Source organism: Scophthalmus maximus, chromosome 21, assembly GCF_022379125.1.
Source record: "Scophthalmus maximus strain ysfricsl-2021 chromosome 21, ASM2237912v1, whole genome shotgun sequence".
NCBI classification, from domain to species: domain Eukaryota; kingdom Metazoa; phylum Chordata; class Actinopteri; order Pleuronectiformes; family Scophthalmidae; genus Scophthalmus; species Scophthalmus maximus.
Genome location: NC_061535.1, coordinates 9,909,843 through 9,929,193, shown reverse-complemented (window position 1 = coordinate 9,929,193; position 19,351 = coordinate 9,909,843). Strand labels below are relative to the sequence as shown.

Below are 19,351 nucleotides of genomic sequence, written 5' to 3'. Positions count from 1 at the left end.
AAGTGTGGTGCGGAGGTGTATACACACACACACACACACACACACACACACAGTGCGTGGTAGGGGAGCTCCTTTGCAAGGCTAACATGCTCTTGATCGATTCAGTGATTGGAAGGTTGTTGAGGCAGCAGTTTCCCCTCTTCAGGCCGAACGGAGAAAAAGTAAAGTGAGAGCCCAAACTTCTGCTTCGAACCCGCTTGAGCTACTAAAATACACAGTATTCCAAAGACATAAAGTAAATATACATTGATTACAAGTTTTATTTTCATTCCAAATCAATGACGGAAATATTCACTCAGTGTGAACGTCGGTAGTTTGACAACATAATCCGAACTCACTAGCTAATCCGATTTACGGCCTTCAATAACTGAAGGTTGGTTTTTTTTGGTGACGCTTCAGTTTCCAGGTCTGTCTTTTTCCTAACATTTTCCAGTGAAGTTTCCTGGAAAGTAAAATGCAACATCATTCTAATTATAGGAAAAGGAGAGAGAGAGAGTCAGATCTCAGTTGGGACACCTCTGGTTAATTACTTCTAATGAATTGCCAGAATAAGTCTTCTTTTGTAAGCAGAAACGGAACATTCAAAAAATGACAAATAGGTTTACAGCTGAGCGTACACATGTACACATCTTCCATTCAACAAGAAACAATCAAGTTTCCAACACTAAATAAGCCATGAATGAATGTTAATTACAATTGAAAAGAGGCAGATTCTTCCATAGAATCTCTAGGATTTGAACCAATTTGCATGAAAATAATAAGGGACCTATTATACTACATACCAGTGAATTTATCTCCGTCAACCCTTCTGATCAATGAATGCAAAGTTTTGTTTGTATTTTCACTGGTGGCCATCGAATTGTTCTGTAGTTCAAGCTTGACCATGCAAAGGTGTCCGTACACATTCAGATGGAGCACGTGTCCTTTATGTGTGTGGTACAGTTTAAAAAGGGCTTGTACAGTAAGTGGACCTTGATTATGTTGGCATACAATAATCATTAGGCCCACCCTCATCTTACTACCTACTTTTTTTGTATCTTTAAAGTTTAAGTGGCTGCCGAGGAAGAAGCTCAGTCCCATCGCGGACCTGTGGAATAAGGTCCAGTGTGCGCTCCGCCTTTCCCTTCAGGTTCAGGTGGTTCGGCGCCTCCGTCCAGCTCTCAGGGCGACTGTCCAGGTTGGAGTTGGACTGGAAAGACACAGCGAGCGAGGGGACCCGAGGCACGTGGCTGCGCTCCACATTAAATAAATCCACACCACTTTCATGGGCTCCATCAGGGTACAGATCTAAATCTGGGTTAACAAGCGTAGCTTACCACTAAAAGCCCAGGGCAACAGAAAAGAGAAAAAAACTTTTTCTTTCTGAGATTCATTTCCCATAAATCATCTCAGCCCTCCGACTCTTTGAAGTGGCTTCCTTTGACTTTGGACAGGAAGTGTCGGGCTTAGAGCTTTTTTCCAACCTGAGCAGAGGAGAGGAACCAGGAGAGGAGAGGAGAGGAGAGGAACCAGGAGAGGAGAGGAGAGGAACCAGGAGAGGAGAGGAACCAGGAGAGGAGAGGAGAGGAGAGGAACCAGGAAGGGAGAGGAGAGGAACCAGGAGAGGAACCAGGAGAGGAACCAGGAGAGGAGAGGAGAGGAACCAGGAGAGGAGAGGAACCAGGAGAGGAGAGGAGAGGAACCAGGAGAGGAGAGGAACCAGGAGAGGAGAGGAGAGGAACCAGGAGAGGAACCAGGAGAGGAACCAGGAGAGGAACCAGGAGAGGAGAGGAACCAGGAGAGGAACCAGGAGAGGAACCAGGAGAGGAGAGGAACCAGGAGAGGAACCAGGAGAGGAACCAGGAGAGGAGAGGAACCAGGAGAGGAACCAGGAGAGGAACCAGGAGAGGAACCAGGAGAGGAACCAGGAGAGGAGAGGAGCCCAAAGCTCAATCGTGATGCTGAGTGATAATCCACACATAAATAGAAACGGTGAACAAAAAGGAAACACAGCATGCAGAAGAATAAGCGCTAAGCCTTATCTGGACTCTCATTGTTTGCTGCATGTCATCTTGTGTGGATTGAGGAGAGGGGGAGCGGAGGGGAGGAGTGCCGTTGGGCCGGCACGCCGCCAAATGCAAATATTGTGGAATAAACGGTGCTAAAGCTCAACTGTGCCACTCTGCACCAAAGCCTGTGTTGAATTTACACTGTTATCATAAACAAAACATTACGTTAGCGTGGAAGTGGGCTGAACAGGGGCAGATGGTTAAGAGCATTAGGCAGATACCTGCCACAGGGCGCGCTTCGCCACTGCGTGAGCTATTAGCATTCACAGCGAGTCACGGCTGCAAACGCACCCGTGGCATGTGGCCCAGTAAATATTGACTGATATTTTAATTCCCCCTTGCCTAATCTAATAATTAATCACAAACATTACAGTTTCACCTTCCTCCTGCACCGCTCCTACAAAGCCTCCCTGTGAACGCTCGGGATGAAGCGCCGTCACTTACTGATCACAGTCATGAGATAATTCTCTGTCACATTTTCATTTACTCTTAAAAGGCATAGTAAATGAAGTCTGCAGAAACTTCAACACGAGACACGATATCGGCATAATCAGTGACAAATTTTATCATTAACTGTGAATATTTTCAGGTTTCTTTGCTCCTCTGTGACAGGAAACTGGACATCTTAGGTTTGTGGACGTGGATGGATAAAAAATGGAATTGGGATCCATTGAGCTGTGACTTGAATATGTGCCAGGGGCGTAAAGTCGTGGGGGGGGGGGGGGGGGTCAGACCACACACGAGTCCGAGCTCGGCCTTCATTTTGATCCCAGCTACACACCTGTAAAGTTTTGTGACTGTCACACAGACATATGAACATGTGTAGAAGTATTCAAAACCCTCTGGGGTCCGGCTGCCGTCTCCAACACCACACTTTGTCGTGACGACACACACCGACTCTCAAGGTGGAAACAACACCAGCCCTGCGGTCGCAGCTGGTTTTTAAAAAGACCTGGTCCCGCGCCTGCGGGCCTGTCAGAGCTCTCGTGCCGTCGGCTGGTGGTCCTCTCTAACGGCTCCTTGAAGGAGATCCAAAGCTCCTGGGGGGAAGGTTTTCATCACTTTGGCCCTGGAACAAAAATGGCCGACAACCCGAGGCTCTGTCACGACCGTGACCACGTTCAAAAGCAAACCGAAAAAACTTTTTCTACGTTCTCGAGCGTGAGATCAGTTACTGTGTGGGCTGCGGTTTATTTTCTGCAGGGCGAATGTGGATTGTGTAGGTGTGTCCATGTGCTTTTTCATTCAAGCACATTTATTTTACTTGTAACTTAATGTCCTACAAAAATAGAATTGTTTCACCTATGGAAATGTAAAAACAATAGACAATGTTTCTCTCTGAAATGCAGCGTAATAGAAGAGTAACTTAATATATATCGAGGTTGCGCTCAAAGTGGCTATTACTACGTTTTTTCTAGTGCTATACAGACAATGGCTGAAGTAAACAGTTGTCGTTGCTAACATTGCGGCGATGGCAGAGAAACGTACGCATTGCACCTTTAAAGAGTCAGTTTGAACAATTAGAAATGCACAGAGGCCAGAGGCGGAGGAAAGTCCTTGTGGTTCCTCGAGTCGACCAATTTACGAAAACGTGCTCGTGAGCCTGGAAATTAACTGCAGGAGATTTTTAAGTTCGCTTTATGTGACACATAAAAGTTTACAAGGGGATTATTGAAATTATTTGAACCAGGTAATAAAATTTCCCCTCTCACAGGAAAATTTACGGCTAAATGGAAGAAGAAAAAAACATCTAACCGAAGGACGCAGTCCCTTTGACAAGAGTAAAGCCATTTTTTTTTTCCGTCCCTTGCTATAATAAGGTAATATAAGACTGGACGTAATTAAACATTTAGTCATTCATCGGGGAACAGCTAAAATAAAATAAATAACTTTCAAACAAATGCAAATAGATTTTTTTTTTTTTTTTATGGCTGACCTTTACTTTTCCATTCTTTTCTTTTAAGTGCCTCCATTTCATCTTCTATATATAGGAATATAACAGCAGCTACTGTGCGTCTGTATAAACAGATTGTAGTGTACTGGAGTGTGTGTGCGTCACGGTGTTTTGCATTCACGTCTTCGCATCCTGTGAAGGGGATTGTATCAAAAGAAAAGCTCGGAGCTCAACGGGGAAACTGGGCGCCGAGTCAAAGAAGGGGTTCAGAGATGCTACACACACCTGGCAGAGTGTGCACGGCGGCGTACTGTACATCCTGCTGTCTTCCTGAAGACAGAGGGTTGGGAGGTGGAGGTATGGGGGGGGGGGGTGATGCACTGGTGTGTGGGTGTGGAGGAGTGGGTGGGAGCGGAAACACACTGTGTCGCACATCAAACTCCTCGCAGGCCGGAGGAGGAGGAGGAGGAGGAGGAGGAGGAGGAGTTCAGAGGAGCCATGTGCAACAGAACAATCCAGCAACTGAGCATGAAAGAGAGGGCGCGCGGATGAAAAACAGCGAGAACCGGGCTGCTGCCTGCCAACCGTTTCTGGAAGAGGCGGTGGGCTTCCTCTTCCTCTTCTTCTTCTTCTCGCTCCCTCTCGTTGCCGTTTCAGGGCAGGCTGTCAGCAAGGTTGTGAAAATATTGAGCAACACTCGAGCAACAGTTGGATGGACAGAAACCTGCTGTGTATATTGTTCTACAGTGATTGCATGAAATTCCCCCCTAATTGCTCTTGTTCCTTAACACGGGCCAACAGGCTGATATTGAGAACATCTGAGAGCTTTCAGTACAAGCGTGCGTGTGTGTGTGTGTGTGTGTGTGTGTGTGTGTGTGTGTGTGGGGTTGGAGGACGGCCTGGAAAAATGAGGCCGTGAGGTTTAATGGCTGATTGCAGCTTTCACCTGCGTGTGTGTGTGTACGACTTTCACGTAGGTAACGGAGCTTTGAACGGAATCCATGAAGCTGCCATGCGGGCGGCGCACAGACCAAAGGTAGCTTGGGGACCCCAGAGGAGCAGCGGGGACCCCAGAGGAGCAGCGGGAGCAGCGGGGGCCCCAGAGGAGCAGCGGGGACCCCAGAGGAGCAGCGGGGACCCCAGAGGGACCCCAGAGGAGCACGGGGACCCCAGAGGAGCAGCGGGGACCCCAGAGGGACCCCAGAGGAGCACAGGGACCCCAGCCGCCGACAGAGGCGGTAATAAGAGTGCAACGTCAACAAGGTGTAAACTACTGATTTTTTTTAATTGATTTTTTAAAAATCAACTGCTGTACTTGTGATAAAGACACCAAGTTTTACTTATCGAGGAGAGAACATCAGTTTGATACTGTTTTCCAACATGCGACTCATGAGTTTCCACTGAGTCTTTGCTTCTGCTGTTACTGGGGTTTTTAAATTCTATTTTAGAGGGATGAATGAATCATAGACTGAGGGGATTTCGGTGAATTCATCCCCAAAATTAAACATAGTTTGCTGCACCAGGATTTGATCCTGCTTTCCTATCATATTCCTATTTCCCACTATTAATCATCTATTAAGTATTCACATTTGAATTCCACCCCTGTGCAGGAGCCTCTGAACTGTTCTTTGCACACAAGTTCTATTTAGTTGATAATTGAACTGTGGATCATAGAAAAGCAAACTGATCTGTGTGAATGTATCGTAAGCATACAAACATTGTTCTCAGGATTATTAACTGAATATGACTGCGCATGAATACAACGCCTTTGAGTTTCTGCAATGGTCCAGTCTGCGAAAATTAGACCTCTACTGCCCTCTACTGGGTTCAAGTCATGACTAGAGTTTCAAAAAACAATAGTGATGCCGTTTTTGTGCCACTGCAGAGTTAAATGAAGAACAAAAAAGGCAACAGCTTTTCAGATGTCCAACTTTCAGGGTTTTTATTTCTCTAATAGTTCTTTATATCACAAAAAGTCTTCAAAATGCAGACTACGGTCTGTATATAAACTGTACACAAAGCAAGGCACTATACACTGCAGGACTTAAAAATCAAACACTTTCAAATCGCTCTCTTAGCCATTAATCGAACCTGTTTAATCTCTACCAGGGGAAATAATAACTACACTAGACGCGAACGAAGCTGCATCGTTGGATTTGTAAATGGCAAAACGGTGAACTGTACAGCGAAACAGACTCTCACTAATATCCAGTATTTATCAACATATGACACAAACCTCCTTAACATTCATTATACACTTTATTACTTTTTAAGTTCAGTAAATATTTGTGAATATTTAAAAAAAAAAAATCCTTTATAGATTTAATATAAATATAAATTATTTGTAATGCATCAACATACATACAAGAGAGTAGCAGTCTCTGACGTGGAGTGTGTTGAACAGGTTGAAAGGCCTGCTCCCACTCCCGTAGATGGCTGCACTGACGTTGTAGGGGCACCGGCTGTCCTGCGTATTTTGTACATTATGTACAAACATTAACAGAGTGTAAAATTATAGACACGTTCACTCACAGGTGCATCGGCCTACACGTGTCTCCTACTTGGACGAACAAGATGCAAACACAAAAAGCAAACGAGAAGGAAATCTGCAGCACGAGAGGGCGGGCACACGTCCCATCTGCCCATGGTCTCCTCCACGACTTCCTAACTCCTCTCGTCCATCCTCAACCCCACATCACCGGGTTCACGCAGGTTTTCTCTACCCCCCCGAGCCGCTGTTGTGTGCAGGCGTAAACAAAACAAAAACATCTTTGTGTCTTCGGCTCAGCTCTCCGTTTCAGAAAAGTCCTTTTGCTTTCTTCAACTTCACCTGTTTCCAGACGGGCAAACCCCCGTACTCCTCTCTGGTCATCTCCAGGGCTTTCTGTGGAAACCGGCCATGCACACATTAAGGATGAAGCAGAGAAGCACAGTCACATGGTAGTTTACCATAAAAATTGGTTCAGTATTTCAAACCAACTAATGCTGCTGCAGCTGGTGAGGAATGAGTAACCTCTGAGAACACACTCGTGCATCAGTGAGATCTAAAGCAAACCCCATTCTTCTATTTTCAGTAAAATATGATCTGTTTCACGTTTGATTAGGAGCTCATATTTCCCAAATTCAGTCCACACCAAGATTGTGAGTGAACAACATGCTAAACAAAAGGAAAAAACTAAAATGTTTATTAGAGAGAAAATTATGAAAAAGAGTTGTGAAGAAGAGTTGGGAGGAAATTGGACAATGAGCAATAGAGTTGAATAAGGAGTGAGGATGCTGTGCAACGAGTCAGGGTCGTCCATGCTCAACTCAGACGACTCACCTTCCCATGAGCCCCTACACCCTGGAGGGTGGAATGAATAAAAGAGGTTAAGTTCATAAAGAGACGAGAGGACGGAGGAAAGACGACAGGACAAAAAGGACAAATGCTCAAGGTTGCAGATAGAAAAGCAAAAGAGAGGGATGGATTAAGAGAGGATGAATAATCAACTAATTGCTAACATATACAATATTCCAGACAGTGATGGGAAAGACCATAATACACTGTTGCCCTGTGACATATTACTGCATTAGACACAAAAAATAACAAGATGGATACCTGGTGCCGGAAACAAGAAAATAAAACACTGTTGCACATTAAAATAATAAACATAAGATAACCTCACAATAAATCTAATCGGTTTAGACCAATTTATTGACAGTTATCATACTGAAAAAGTAGCATTTGTCTGCAGTCGGCGGGTTCCTACCTCAAAGTCCTCCTCAGACAGGTAGACCTCCAGACGGAGAGGGTCGACTCCCTCGGGCAGCGGCCGGGCCAGAAGGTCTGCCAGCGGGTACATGGTTTTACAAAGCCTCGCCAACACGTCCTCCACCAGGATAATCTGGTTACACACCTCTGCCTCCTGAGGGCACACACAAAAATACTGTATATAGAATTTCAATGCAAAAAGAACCCAGAGAACTGGATATTAAATTCAATTAGGAAAAAATTGTTAAGGGATAATGGCTTACACATGGACTGAGGTGGTTTTTATTTTCGTACAGTGAGTGCATGTACGTAGTATATGAGAGTACACTGCTGCTTCATATCAGATGATGTAGCTGGGAGTAATCAGATAAAAGGATTTGATCCACACACCCTCTCTGTGATCTCAGCGACGTCCTCTCTGTGCTCCCAGTTGGGGAACATGTTGGTGAAGGTGAGCGGCTCCAGACCGGCGTGGATCAGATATGCTTTGGGAGGCTTCTTCTCGTTCTTTTCTGGGGAAAAATAAGGCAAGAAGGGCTCACTGGCTTTGCCGCAGCCCATCACGATATCCCTTTTTAAAAAATTAGTTTTGGTTTTGCATTACACTTCCCGTAGTAGTGTGGATAGTGCTGCACTTTGTGGGTGGGGGTAATGTTCCCACGTTATAATTTCGTTCCCCCCGTTTCGATTAATTAGTTCCCATGTTTTTGATTAATATGTTCCCACTTTTGATTAATACATTCCCTTCTTTAGTTGAGTTAGTTCCCTTGTTTTTATTATTTTGTTCCCTCGCTTTGATTAATATGCTCCCACCTTTCGATAAATGTGTTCCTCCATTTTGATTATTTTGTTCCAATGTTTTGAATAATACGTTTGCAAGTTCTGATTAATTCTTTCCTGTTTTGAATAATACGTTTACCACGACCTTAGTCTTTTCAATATCCATTTTGCCAAATACCTTCCAGTGACAATCCACAAGAAACGTGACCTCTAAATATAAATAGACATACATTTTTCTCTCTCTGACCACTCAGGGTCTCCGTACACAAACAAAAATGTTATAAGAGCAACACGTTGTGATGTCTACATGTCTAGAAGTACTAAGGATGAAGAGGGATACCTCTACAGTACTGCAGCACAGTCTCCATGGCACACTTCCGGTCAGAGTCCCAGCGGATTTGGGCTGAGCCGGTGCTTTCACTGTCCTGAGGCCACCAGCCCTGCCACAGGTAGACCTCATGGTGGTTGTCCACCAGGAACAGGGCTGAACAGAGGAGAGAGGACACAAGACAATTACACATCACTCACAAAGTTTTCTTATGGATAACTGTAAAAAAATAAAAGAAAGAAAAGAAATTAGCGGCTGTGCTTGTGTGTGAATTTTTTAGTTTACATTTTGGTTCTATGGCAATATTAGAGTGTGTGTGTGTGTGTGTGTGTGTGTGTGTGTGCTTGTGTACCTGGCTGGGAAGCTGCATAAAGGTCCTCCTGTAGGAAGGGCATAGAGTTGACCTGCTTGGGGTCTCTGGCTGGGTAGAGAAACTCCACCGCAGCAAACTCCCCTGAACTGCTGCTCAACTGGTAGAGACGTGGTGTGAAGTTAAACCTGCCTGGGTCTGAGGGTTCAACGTATCACACACAAACAATCCCATTATTAAAACCTCACTATTTACACCCCGCATCGGTTCACCGTATAGAAAAGGTACAAGCGGGGTTTCACTCGCTGATGTTCTCCCACCTTGCAGCATGCAGTCGTACGCTTTCCTGTCCCTCCTCCTGAGGGCTTCCCAGAATCCCGTGGGCTCTGCTCCTTCGTCACATTCCCGGATGGTCACCTTGCTGCTGCTGTGGAGGCCTGTTTCCAGAGGACAACTACACAAAGACAAAGGTAAAATCAGCTATAAGAATTTCGCTATATATTTTCTTTTTCTTCATTGGTAGAGATCTAAAGATTTCCTTATGTTTAGAGGAAGTTACTGTAAAATTAAATTCAGTCTCCACTCACTGTTCTTTGATCTTGTTGGCGGCGGTGCGGGCCACCTCCCGTGTGTGTGTCTGAGACTTGCAGCCGTGCCACAGGTAGATGAGGGCTTGGCTGACGCTCAGCAGCACCATGGAGACTCTGGAGCGTAGACTGCTGCAGTGACAGGCCACCTCCAGCAAGAAGCCCTCCACCTCCACCTCCGCCCGCACACAATACAAACGCCAGTCATCTGAGAGAGACCGAAGCAGAGTGAGGAGGTGAGGGACGCACAAGTTTTTAGGCATTTAGCTGCAACTATAAAAGCAGAAAACTTCTGAACTGAACTTAAGCTGAGCATCAGGATATTGGTATGTGTTTGTACCACTGCTGTGAAAGTCTAAAAAGCTACTGTGACTTATTTAGACCTGTCAGAGATTCTATCTGAGTATATTTCAGCAGAGATACAGGAGAATGATGAAAAAGCAGCAGCCACCGACTGATAAGTTTGTTTTTCTTGAGAAATGACAGCGCTGGCATAATACTCACTCTGTGTGTTCTCCTCCTCCTCTTCTCTCTTCCCTGAGTGGACGACCATCCCTCCTTTGAAGCACTGCAGGAAACACGGAGGCTCCTTACCCTGCTGGACTTGAACCTGGAGGAAGAAGAGGTGAAACAGGATGAGTCAGAGCTAAATACATGAAAATAAAAAAGACAGAGAAAACAGACTTGTGTGTGTTGTGTACAGTACCTGTGCTCCTCGCTCTTCGTCCAGCTCCACTGTCATCAGCGCTGACGTTCCTTTCTCGCTGACGGTGGAGTTGCGGCCCTGCCAGAAGAAGTAGCAGCACTTCTCCTTCCCAGGCCCGGCCGTCTTCAGCTGCTCAGGGTTCTGTCTCTTCCCAACTGAGGGCAAATGGGAGTTAGAAAGGTGGGACGTGAAAAAAATCCCAACAATGCAGCAGGAATTCAATACTGACCTGCAGCGCTGACCATATACTTCCACTTCACCACGTAGGTGTCGCCTTCGTGAAACTGGCCGATGCTCTGGCGCGGCAGGCGGCTGTAGTCGAACTCCAGGATGTGCCACACCTCCACCGCGAGGGTGCTGATCTCGTAGCTCCGCCACTCCTCCGCCTCCACCAGGCCGTAGCCTCGCCCCACATTGAACCCATCCAGCTTGGAGCAGACGGGCACCTGATGGAGGTGCAGCATCAGGGAGGCGTCGTACGCCCGGGGATGATCAGAGGCGGACTGCTCCTGCGGCGCGGATGAGAGCGAAGCCTTGTTTAATCCTCAACGTCACATTGTTGACGAGGATTCACGGTTCAGTGTGCGGAAGTACTTTCAGATATACCTTTTGATCAGCGGTGTGATGGTTGTTGTTTTTCGTGGGGCTGGGTGTTTTCCTGGAGTCGCTCCAGTCCAGGAACTTCTCTTTGAACAGGGTCGTTTCATTGTGTTGCGTCAGTCTGCCAAACACTGCCCAGTCAGGCCGGCCCTGGCCTTTCCTACATGTGGACAGGACACAGTCCATCAATGACACAGAACCGGTGCTTTCCATCAATACAGATGTTATCAATAGACTTATAATCTTTCATTCAACGACAGATATCAACAGAATTTAGGCCATCAAGTGAACAAGACATTTTAGCAATTTCTTTTCCAGCTTATTCAACAGTAGGTTGAACCACTGTATCATATTGGTTTTACAAATGCAAAATATCGCTGTGTACGTAAACACCCAGTGAATGATCTATATAGTATTTAATCATGCTCTTTTTTTCCATACTTGGGTATGAGTGGATTGCACTCTCCTGGGTCAAGTGGGTTGATGTCACAGTTTGTGTAGTCGAAGGTGCCGTTCCACAGGTGCTTGGCCAGCTGGAAGGCCACCTTCCTCTGCGCAAGCGTCACTTCCTTCCCGTGCCATATGTACATCTCACTGCCAAAGTCAAACACCAAAACCTGCAACAGGAAACAGACGGAGAAAGTATTTTTTTATGGCCACTGGGGGGAACCAAAGTTAAACATTTTAAAAACATGATGATGGTTTAACTTTGACATCTTGCTGGGAAAAAAAGGCTTAATCTAAGTTGTCTGACCTCCTTGGGTTCGAGTAACGAGCAGCGAGGCATCTTGGCCCAAAAATCATCATCTGGGACCAGTTTGTCATCCATCAGGCGGTAAATACAGTTCGTCTCCACGATGGCGCCCTCATACAACTCGTCTTCGTCTGGTGTTCCCGCAGCTACAAGGAAAAAGGACGAGGACATCATTGCATTTCAGCGCCTCGTGTGTTTTTCTCTAACAATCCAACCTGTGAATCCTTACACTGATAACTTGACTGCCCTCCCAGAATCTTCCAGAACTCCTTGGCAGCGTGGCTGAGCGTGTTGGCGCCCTCCTCGATGACCTGGACGTGATTGGCACGGCAACCCAGGTCTCTTTTGCTCTGGATGAAGTTGGCCAACTCCGAAGCCTGAAAGAAAGGAGGAGGGAAAAAACTTAAGTAATTAGTTTATTTATGGATGAGTTCCCGTTGTTCGTATTTTTTTGCAAATAAGAGATTATTAACATAGTGGTTGTACTTTGCAAAAAAGGATTGTGAAATCTGTATGCGGGTCACAGCTCAGAGTATTCCTTTTACTTAGATTGAGGTCAGCACTCTGTCCAGCCAATCACAGGTCATCAGCCAGTCTGGGCTTTGAACAATAGCTTTACTTTGTGTCAGTTTCCTGCAGCAACCCCTTCCGATACAACACACATACACACATACACACACACGTTTTCGGTCTTCCTCTGCTGTGCCATTGCTTCTTCCTCCCACAGATGTGTTTACATCCTGCACGTGAAGACTGCCCCACATACTCACACCCTTTCTCCAATACAACTCTAACCATAGTTTAGCCAAACTTGCTTGTTTTCCAATTGTAAAAAAAATGTAATTTTGTGAAACTCAAATGCCAGACTAACCTTGTTCCTCTCGATGACATTGGCAAACTCTCCAGTCCAGATGAAGCAGTGGTGTGGCGCGATGAGCAGGAAACAATCGCCGCTGTTCAGGGAGGACACTCTGGGCTCCACCAGCCTGGTCTGGATGTGCCTTCGGCCTGGTTCCGACACACAAACACAGCGACGGGCGGTACATGAGCTGCAGCTCTGATTGTCACCGTCGGCGTGCCTGCGTTATCGCACTAGGGGGCAACATTGTGCCAGCCATCACCTTTTGACAAGGTACATGTACGGTATGTTTATGCGTCCCACCCGTTTGTGTAAAAAGTTGTCTTTATTTACAACTAACAAATAAATCATAAATTACATTTTTATTACAAATGCAGGGCTGATTCAGGACCCAGACAAAACTACCACTTTTAGGTTGGTACAGTTGACCTCCTGACAAAGTGTGTTCCCCCCACTGTATAGTGGATTTGCTCTGGATTACAGTACACACACGGTGGGGTTTGGGAGGAGAGGATCAGCCCAAGATAGCGTGAGGTGACCTATAAGAAGAATGATTTAGAGCCACAGCTGTCACCAGCGGACTTGTAGAAGAGGCGCAAAGACACAGAAATAGACCAAGTCTTGTTTCCCGTTTTAGATATCCTCTGGAAAGGACGGCCCTCGAGCAGCATCCTCCACAGCTTTGTGCAAAACAGTAACCATCTGAACTACAACTAGAGGTATTGCTTCACCGGCGAAATATTTCACACATTGCATATCGCCACAAAAAAAACAAAAAAAAAAATCTAAAAGCTACACTTGAATCTAACCTAAACTATCCACAAAATATGTGTACTGACAATACAGATAATAAAAAAGACCCTGTTGTGAGTGCAGGTGCACCTGTTTGTGTTCCGTCCATTCAACTGACCTTTGACCTGCAAGAGCATGAGTTTCTTGTAGGGCACGGCGCTGTTGTTGGACGTCTGTTCTGAGACGTTGACACTTCGCAGGTTGACGCTGCTGAAGTTCTCCTTGCTGGCGAGACCGGCCAGAGCCACGTCGGAGAAACCAGAGTTTTTATTCACTGCAGTGAACAGAATTTGGGGAGGGTTGGATGGGGGGTGGATGAGATTGAGAGTAAGGTCATAATACAAAACAATAAATCATTCTAAATTGCCCTTATGCATAGATGAGTGAAGAAACAACAGCCAACCTTGATCTGACACACATGATCTTTCAGGCATGATGATGAGGGTCTATATATGACAGTAACAAATACTCCAGAGACAGTTTAAGTGCCTTAGCCCCAACCCCTGCCAACAAAACAAGTGCAGCTCAAAAACAACTAAGATTTTGACGACTGCTCTTCACAATGACCGGAAACTAACTCCAGTCCATGTTCCGATGTTAGATGTGGGTCAGTTTAAGAGTTAACATATAGCACGTAGAGACTTTTTAAAGATTGAATAATATCTGTGGTGCTTAATTTTGTATCTGAGATTGAGACGCATGTTCTGCTGTTGTCTGTTCACAGTGAAAGTGGAAATTGTTTAGTTTTAAACACTGGGCGTCAATAGGTCAATGCATCTCTCTGCATCTCATCACAACAAGGTACAGATGTTTGTCACTGCATTTCTTTCTGGTCACTTCAACGACTTTTCTCTTTCATCACGTATTCTCCAGCTCCTCGTCCGTTCCCACTCACTCTTCTCAGCCTTCATCCTCTTGCTCTCCAGCAGGCCGACGTTGAGCCTCTGCTCCGTGTACTCGTGTCGGATGTCCTCCCTGGCAGCAAGCGTCTTCAGAGGGTTCCTGGACGACTGGACATTGCGCGCCGGGCGCACCGCTCGCTTGTGCTGCACCATCTCCGACGTCAGCCTGGGAGGGAGGGGGGAGTGTCAGAGGAGAAGGGTCACGATGTCATACTGATGGATTAATCAGGGTTGCTACTTATAATTGACCTCTGGCAGCGAGAGCTTACTTTGGCACCTGGGGACCGAAGATGGCATCAAAGTCGTCGTCTATCTCCACCTTGTTGGTGATGGAGGGGAGCTCCTCCACTTGGCGGTAGAACTTGGAGAAAGTCTCGTCCTCGAGGGTCATCACCTCCTTTACCTTCTTCTCCGTCACTGTGATGGTGGCTTCAGGCAGTCCAGACACTGGGAAGGGATAAGACATTGGATTTAATGCAGTATCAGTTAGAGATCTTCTATAATGAACTGCACGGTGGTAATGCAGCATCCTTTCCATATTACTCAAACAGTGTCACAGGCCTGATGAACTTGTAGCTGAACATGACTGACCTTTACTGTTGATCTTGCCGAGGAAGGATTCCAGCTTATCGAGCTTACTGTCCGACTCCAGGTTCAAATCTGGTATGGCCATGATCTCTGCACCACACACACATGCACGCACACGCAGCTGTTAGAGCCATCAATCTACATTGTGTTTCAGTTTAGCACAGATCTCATCTCTGAACTGGCAGGCACATTGACTGAGTCACACTTGTCATTGATGCATGATGAACAGGAACATACAGTCACAATGAAGTTAATGAAAACATAGTTAACAGTGGCTGAATATGACTCATGCATATTCAAAGTTAACACTATCCATGGTTTATATTCTGTAAGGCTACTAAGCCTGACAGAAGTCCCACAGCAACACATGATGATGTTTGTCGTTTTGGTGATAATGATGAACTGTGCATACAGTGCAGCACAAAAAAAAAATAGTAGGAATAAACCTTCAGTATCAGACATCTCCTCCATGTCTTTTGAAAGAGAAGCAAAGACAGTCAGTTACACGGTGTCCAAACCAGATCGGACACAGAATCAATAACCTCCCCAAAGGAGGTTATGTGATGGGTTTAGTTTGTCTGGATTACTAAAATAAATTTAAGGAAGGATTTGCCCAAAAATGTCATCAAAGATAGGTCTCGGACATGGTAATAGGTGATAACATTTTTTGGAGGGATCAAGAACTTTGTTGAAGGTGAAGCGGCACATATGTGCGGGATTGGCTCAGCCTTGGCGGAGGTCTGCGGTCTCCGAGTGCTCTTGATCAAAAAGTGGGCAAACTGACAATTCAATAGCCCAGAATCAGAGGTGACGTAACACAGTAATGTAACTCGGTTCAAGACAAGATTTCTGTTATATAATTGTATGGCAAAATGTGGAAAGTGTGTGTCTGGTGATAGCTGAGGGAAGTTAAAATGTCATTAAGTCTAAATGAGATTTGAGCAGCAGCTGAACTCTCTTGTCTTTAATAACCCGCCTCTACTCTACATGACAGCCGTGTGACATTACAGCTAACCAGAGGATTTAGGAGTGTAGCGAGAGGCAGAAAATAACATGTCAAGTAGTCATCAATCGTAATAATAATGATAATAATATAATAAGTAGCAGAAATGAGTGAGATAGCAGGATGGGACTGACCTTCTTGTGGTTTGGAGATTGCAGGGCTGCTGTTCTTGGGTTTGGATGCCACTGGAGACTGGAGGGCAGAGGGGGAGGCCAACCCTGACGAAGGAACACACACCCAGTTAGCATGACATGGTAACACTGGATATCCCCCTTTCCCCAGATTCCCCCAAAACTCAAATTAAACCCTCCATCAACTGCAGAGCTAATAGGGAAAAACTTCCATTAAACCATTAAAGTGTTTTCTGCCTGAGAAGAGTCAGAGCAGTTACCCTTGTCTGCAGTGTCTGGGCCTGATGGCCGGAAAAGCTGAGTAATTTTCCCTAAGTAGCTAATTGAGAAGGAGGCTTTGGAGGATACAGGGCAGGGAGCTGAGACTGTGGACTTACTTCTCTGTGGTGCCAAGACTGAATACATTTCTGTGTGTGTGTGTGTGTGTCCGTGCGTGTGCGTAGTGTGTGTGCACATATTCGTGTCCGTTCACTTTGCCCCCTGACCTTTCTTCACCATGCGCGCGGCCACGGTGAACTGGGTGGAATCGTTGGCGGCTCCGTGGCCTTTCGTCTTCCAGGCCTCCTCTTGGGCCACAATCAGAAGTTTCCTTTCCTGGATGGACATGCGGGCCTCGATCGCCTGGCACTCCATCTCGGCCTCGGCTATTCTCTGACGAAAGAGAGAAGAGGGGGCTGCACTGAGTGTTTTGGAAGACTGAAAATTACAGGAACAGTCCACTTTGGGACACTTAAACACTGTGATACAGCCTCAGATAGTGACGCATTCCAGAAACAAGTTTGTGCACAGGATAGACAGACCATCCTCCGCTGACCCTTGCAAGCGAAGTATTGTAATGAAAAGTAGAATTTCACAAACACAAGACAACACCCAAAAGGAAAACAATCCCTTCTGTAGTATCTTCTGCTGGATGCGCACGACTGTGGGGGCAGATGTTAATCCTAGCAATCGACAACATGGGACAATAGCACACAATTTCTTTTATTGAGCTATTCTGCGACTAATTTTATGTGAATTTTGAGAAACTTTCTTCAGTGCATGCGCAAAGGCTGTCACTTGGAGAGTGGGGGGGGGGGGGGGGGGGGGGGGGGGGGGGGGGGGGGGGGGGGGGGGCATTTGCCGAGGGCCGTATACAGAATCGACAGGGCTGGCCGAGTCACCTTCCGTCTCCAGGGGTGTCTCTCATCCACCTGCATGGGTCTGGGAGAACTGGCGGCCTTCAGGACCAGCGGAGGAGATGATGAGGAAGGTAAGACAGAATGAGGATTACGAGATGAGGATGGAAAAAAATATATATAAGACAGCAGCTGCGTATATGGCAGAAAAGGTAATACTGCAGGGGGGCTGCCATGCTGTCGTCATGAGCAAAGTGAGGAAGCTTTGGGAAAGAGGTGAATATTTGATTGCATACAACAGAGGGCAGGGCGGCTGCGAAGGACTGCGGAGCGCTCTTGGCAAAATTGCTTGGGTAGCAAGGCTGCAACTGAAGGAGCAGAAAGATTAAAAGATATTGGGGAAACTGTGCCAATTAACCACACGGGAATGGCTGAAGTTTGAAAAAGCCGTGCTCCTCTCTCTCTCTCTCTCTCTCTCTCTCTTCTCTCCCTCGAGGAGTGAGTTAGATTCAAATAATGAAGTGTCCTACAAGGGGGGGGGGGGTTGTGATTTTGCGTATGGATTTTAGCACCAATTGAAGTAGGCGAGGGGCAAGCGATGCAGGCGGAGAGATCTGGTGCAGTTTCTTCCTACCTGGCTGGATGACTCGTCAGGGGAAAGGGGGTGAAAAGGAGGTGAGGATGTGGAGGCAAAGGCTGGCTCCTATAGAGACCACAGATGGAGGAAACACAGAGGAGATCATCAAGAGTACAGCAGCTGTGGAGCTGTGGTCAGGGTTTTATTTCTCGGTAAACTCCTGTTTTTAAACCCCTGTTTTACAGAACCATTACTGAGGTCGTGACTTCAGTATCAAAAACAGCCTGGAGCAGTGGGAGCAGGGAGGAAACGGGAGGCAGAGCAGAGGAGGGTGGCAGACTGTTTGAATTTACTGTCAACATCAGCTCGAGCCACTGATATTTCAGAAGAATTATAGTTCTGCACGAAATTTAATTCATTAGAGACGAATAATGGTTCAATTTTAGAAGCAAATGTTAAACTTTAAACATAAAAAAAAAAAGTGTGTGACTAAGATGTGGGGGGAGGAAATAGAGAAGCAAACGCCACGAGTCTGACACCATCACCGTGAATGCAAAGGGAAACATCCACACAAAGTACACCACCAAAGTGTGTGTGTGTGTGTGTGTGTGAGTGTGAGTGTGAGTGTGTGAGTGTGTGTGTGTGTGTGTGTGTGTGTGTGTGTGTGTGAGAGTGAGTGAGTGAGTGAGTGAGTGAGTGAGAATCCGGCCTTACACACTGGCCTTACCCAAAGCTGGTCGGTCACAGCAAACTCATCGATCATCATCCGTGATTCATCATCCTACGGACAAGCAACCGCGGGTGAGAAGGGACATTTTTTAAATGTTATGTCGTCCCGAAATAATCGCATGACATGTCTTTCTAAAAATCCTAAACAAATATTTCTGATTACACCATTTGGACTTTCGGAAATGCTCCCTTCTTTCAAAGCACATGAAACAATGTGAGTCTTTGCTCTGCTGTTGACCTTCATATCTGCCTCATCTCGAGCGTTGCTCAGGAACCTGACTGAATTGTGTCCACTGGCTCTGATGAACGGGAGAATGAAAGCAAGATGAACAACATCTGCTGTCTTTACCTTAAAAATGTATTAACTTCCACAAAACATCCACAAAAAAACTATTCTAACTCAGTTTGTCTCAATCAAAGCAAAGCTCGGCCTGAATTTTGATGAACTGAAAACCTGAATCCAGATTACGTACAGACTGAGCTGCCGAGCTGAGCTGAAATAACACTGATACTGTAATAAAAACAGCTGTGGCGGGTTGCTGTTGTGAATATGTCTAAACAGAGAGGTACGTCTCCCGTCCCACCTCACCCCTCCCTTCAAAAACACACTGAGGACGTAGGCACAGAAACACACTGAACATGCAGAGGATGAAATGACATTTATTTAGTTTTTCTTTTTTTTTTGTTAAGATGAAGGACATGCAAGCAGAGACAAAAGCAAACAGAAGAATGAAAGTTTACATGTAACATGCAGAAAGGCTGAAGCCAGACATGACAGAATACAGACACCACATAAAACAGCTGGTCATTACTGTCACTGACTGCTGACAGGTAGTCAAACACGTGCAAAGTAATTTAACCTTTCTCTGAGAAAAATAAGTGTAATTTAGGTAATAT

At 45.9% G+C, this 19,351-nt stretch overlaps 1 protein-coding gene across 20 annotated transcripts in view; it reads right to left on the bottom strand.

The window, feature by feature from the left end:
• Positions 1-5,857: 5,857 nt before the first annotated feature.
• The window catches only part of svila (supervillin a), a 59,175-nt gene continuing 45,681 nt past the window's right edge, over positions 5,858-19,351 (bottom strand). For 10 of the 20 annotated variants that reach the window (XM_035619185.2, XM_047329812.1, XM_047329813.1 and 7 more), the window contains 26 exons: positions 18,453-18,506; positions 17,783-17,851; positions 17,194-17,250; positions 16,519-16,684; positions 16,037-16,120; positions 15,346-15,372; positions 14,903-14,989; positions 14,581-14,758; positions 14,305-14,477; positions 13,528-13,683; positions 12,630-12,766; positions 11,988-12,135; positions 11,759-11,904; positions 11,446-11,621; positions 11,011-11,164; positions 10,634-10,913; positions 10,405-10,559; positions 10,203-10,308; positions 9,699-9,906; positions 9,432-9,565; positions 9,154-9,309; positions 8,814-8,957; positions 8,084-8,205; positions 7,692-7,847; positions 7,265-7,285; positions 5,858-6,826 (listed from right to left, as the gene is read on the bottom strand). In XM_035619185.2, coding sequence (XP_035475078.2) covers positions 6,740-6,826; positions 7,265-7,285; positions 7,692-7,847; positions 8,084-8,205; positions 8,814-8,957; positions 9,154-9,309; positions 9,432-9,565; positions 9,699-9,906; positions 10,203-10,308; positions 10,405-10,559; positions 10,634-10,913; positions 11,011-11,164; positions 11,446-11,621; positions 11,759-11,904; positions 11,988-12,135; positions 12,630-12,766; positions 13,528-13,683; positions 14,305-14,477; positions 14,581-14,758; positions 14,903-14,989; positions 15,346-15,372; positions 16,037-16,120; positions 16,519-16,684; positions 17,194-17,250; positions 17,783-17,851; positions 18,453-18,506 — 3,381 coding nt within the window. In that variant the 3' untranslated portion in view covers positions 5,858-6,739. The remainder of the gene's footprint in view (positions 6,827-7,264; positions 7,286-7,691; positions 7,848-8,083; positions 8,206-8,813; positions 8,958-9,153; positions 9,310-9,431; positions 9,566-9,698; positions 9,907-10,202; positions 10,309-10,404; positions 10,560-10,633; positions 10,914-11,010; positions 11,165-11,445; positions 11,622-11,758; positions 11,905-11,987; positions 12,136-12,629; positions 12,767-13,527; positions 13,684-14,304; positions 14,478-14,580; positions 14,759-14,902; positions 14,990-15,345; positions 15,373-16,036; positions 16,121-16,518; positions 16,685-17,193; positions 17,251-17,782; positions 17,852-18,452; positions 18,507-19,351) is intronic. The other 10 variants (XM_047329809.1, XM_047329822.1, XM_047329820.1 and 7 more) reach the window with 5 other exon arrangements.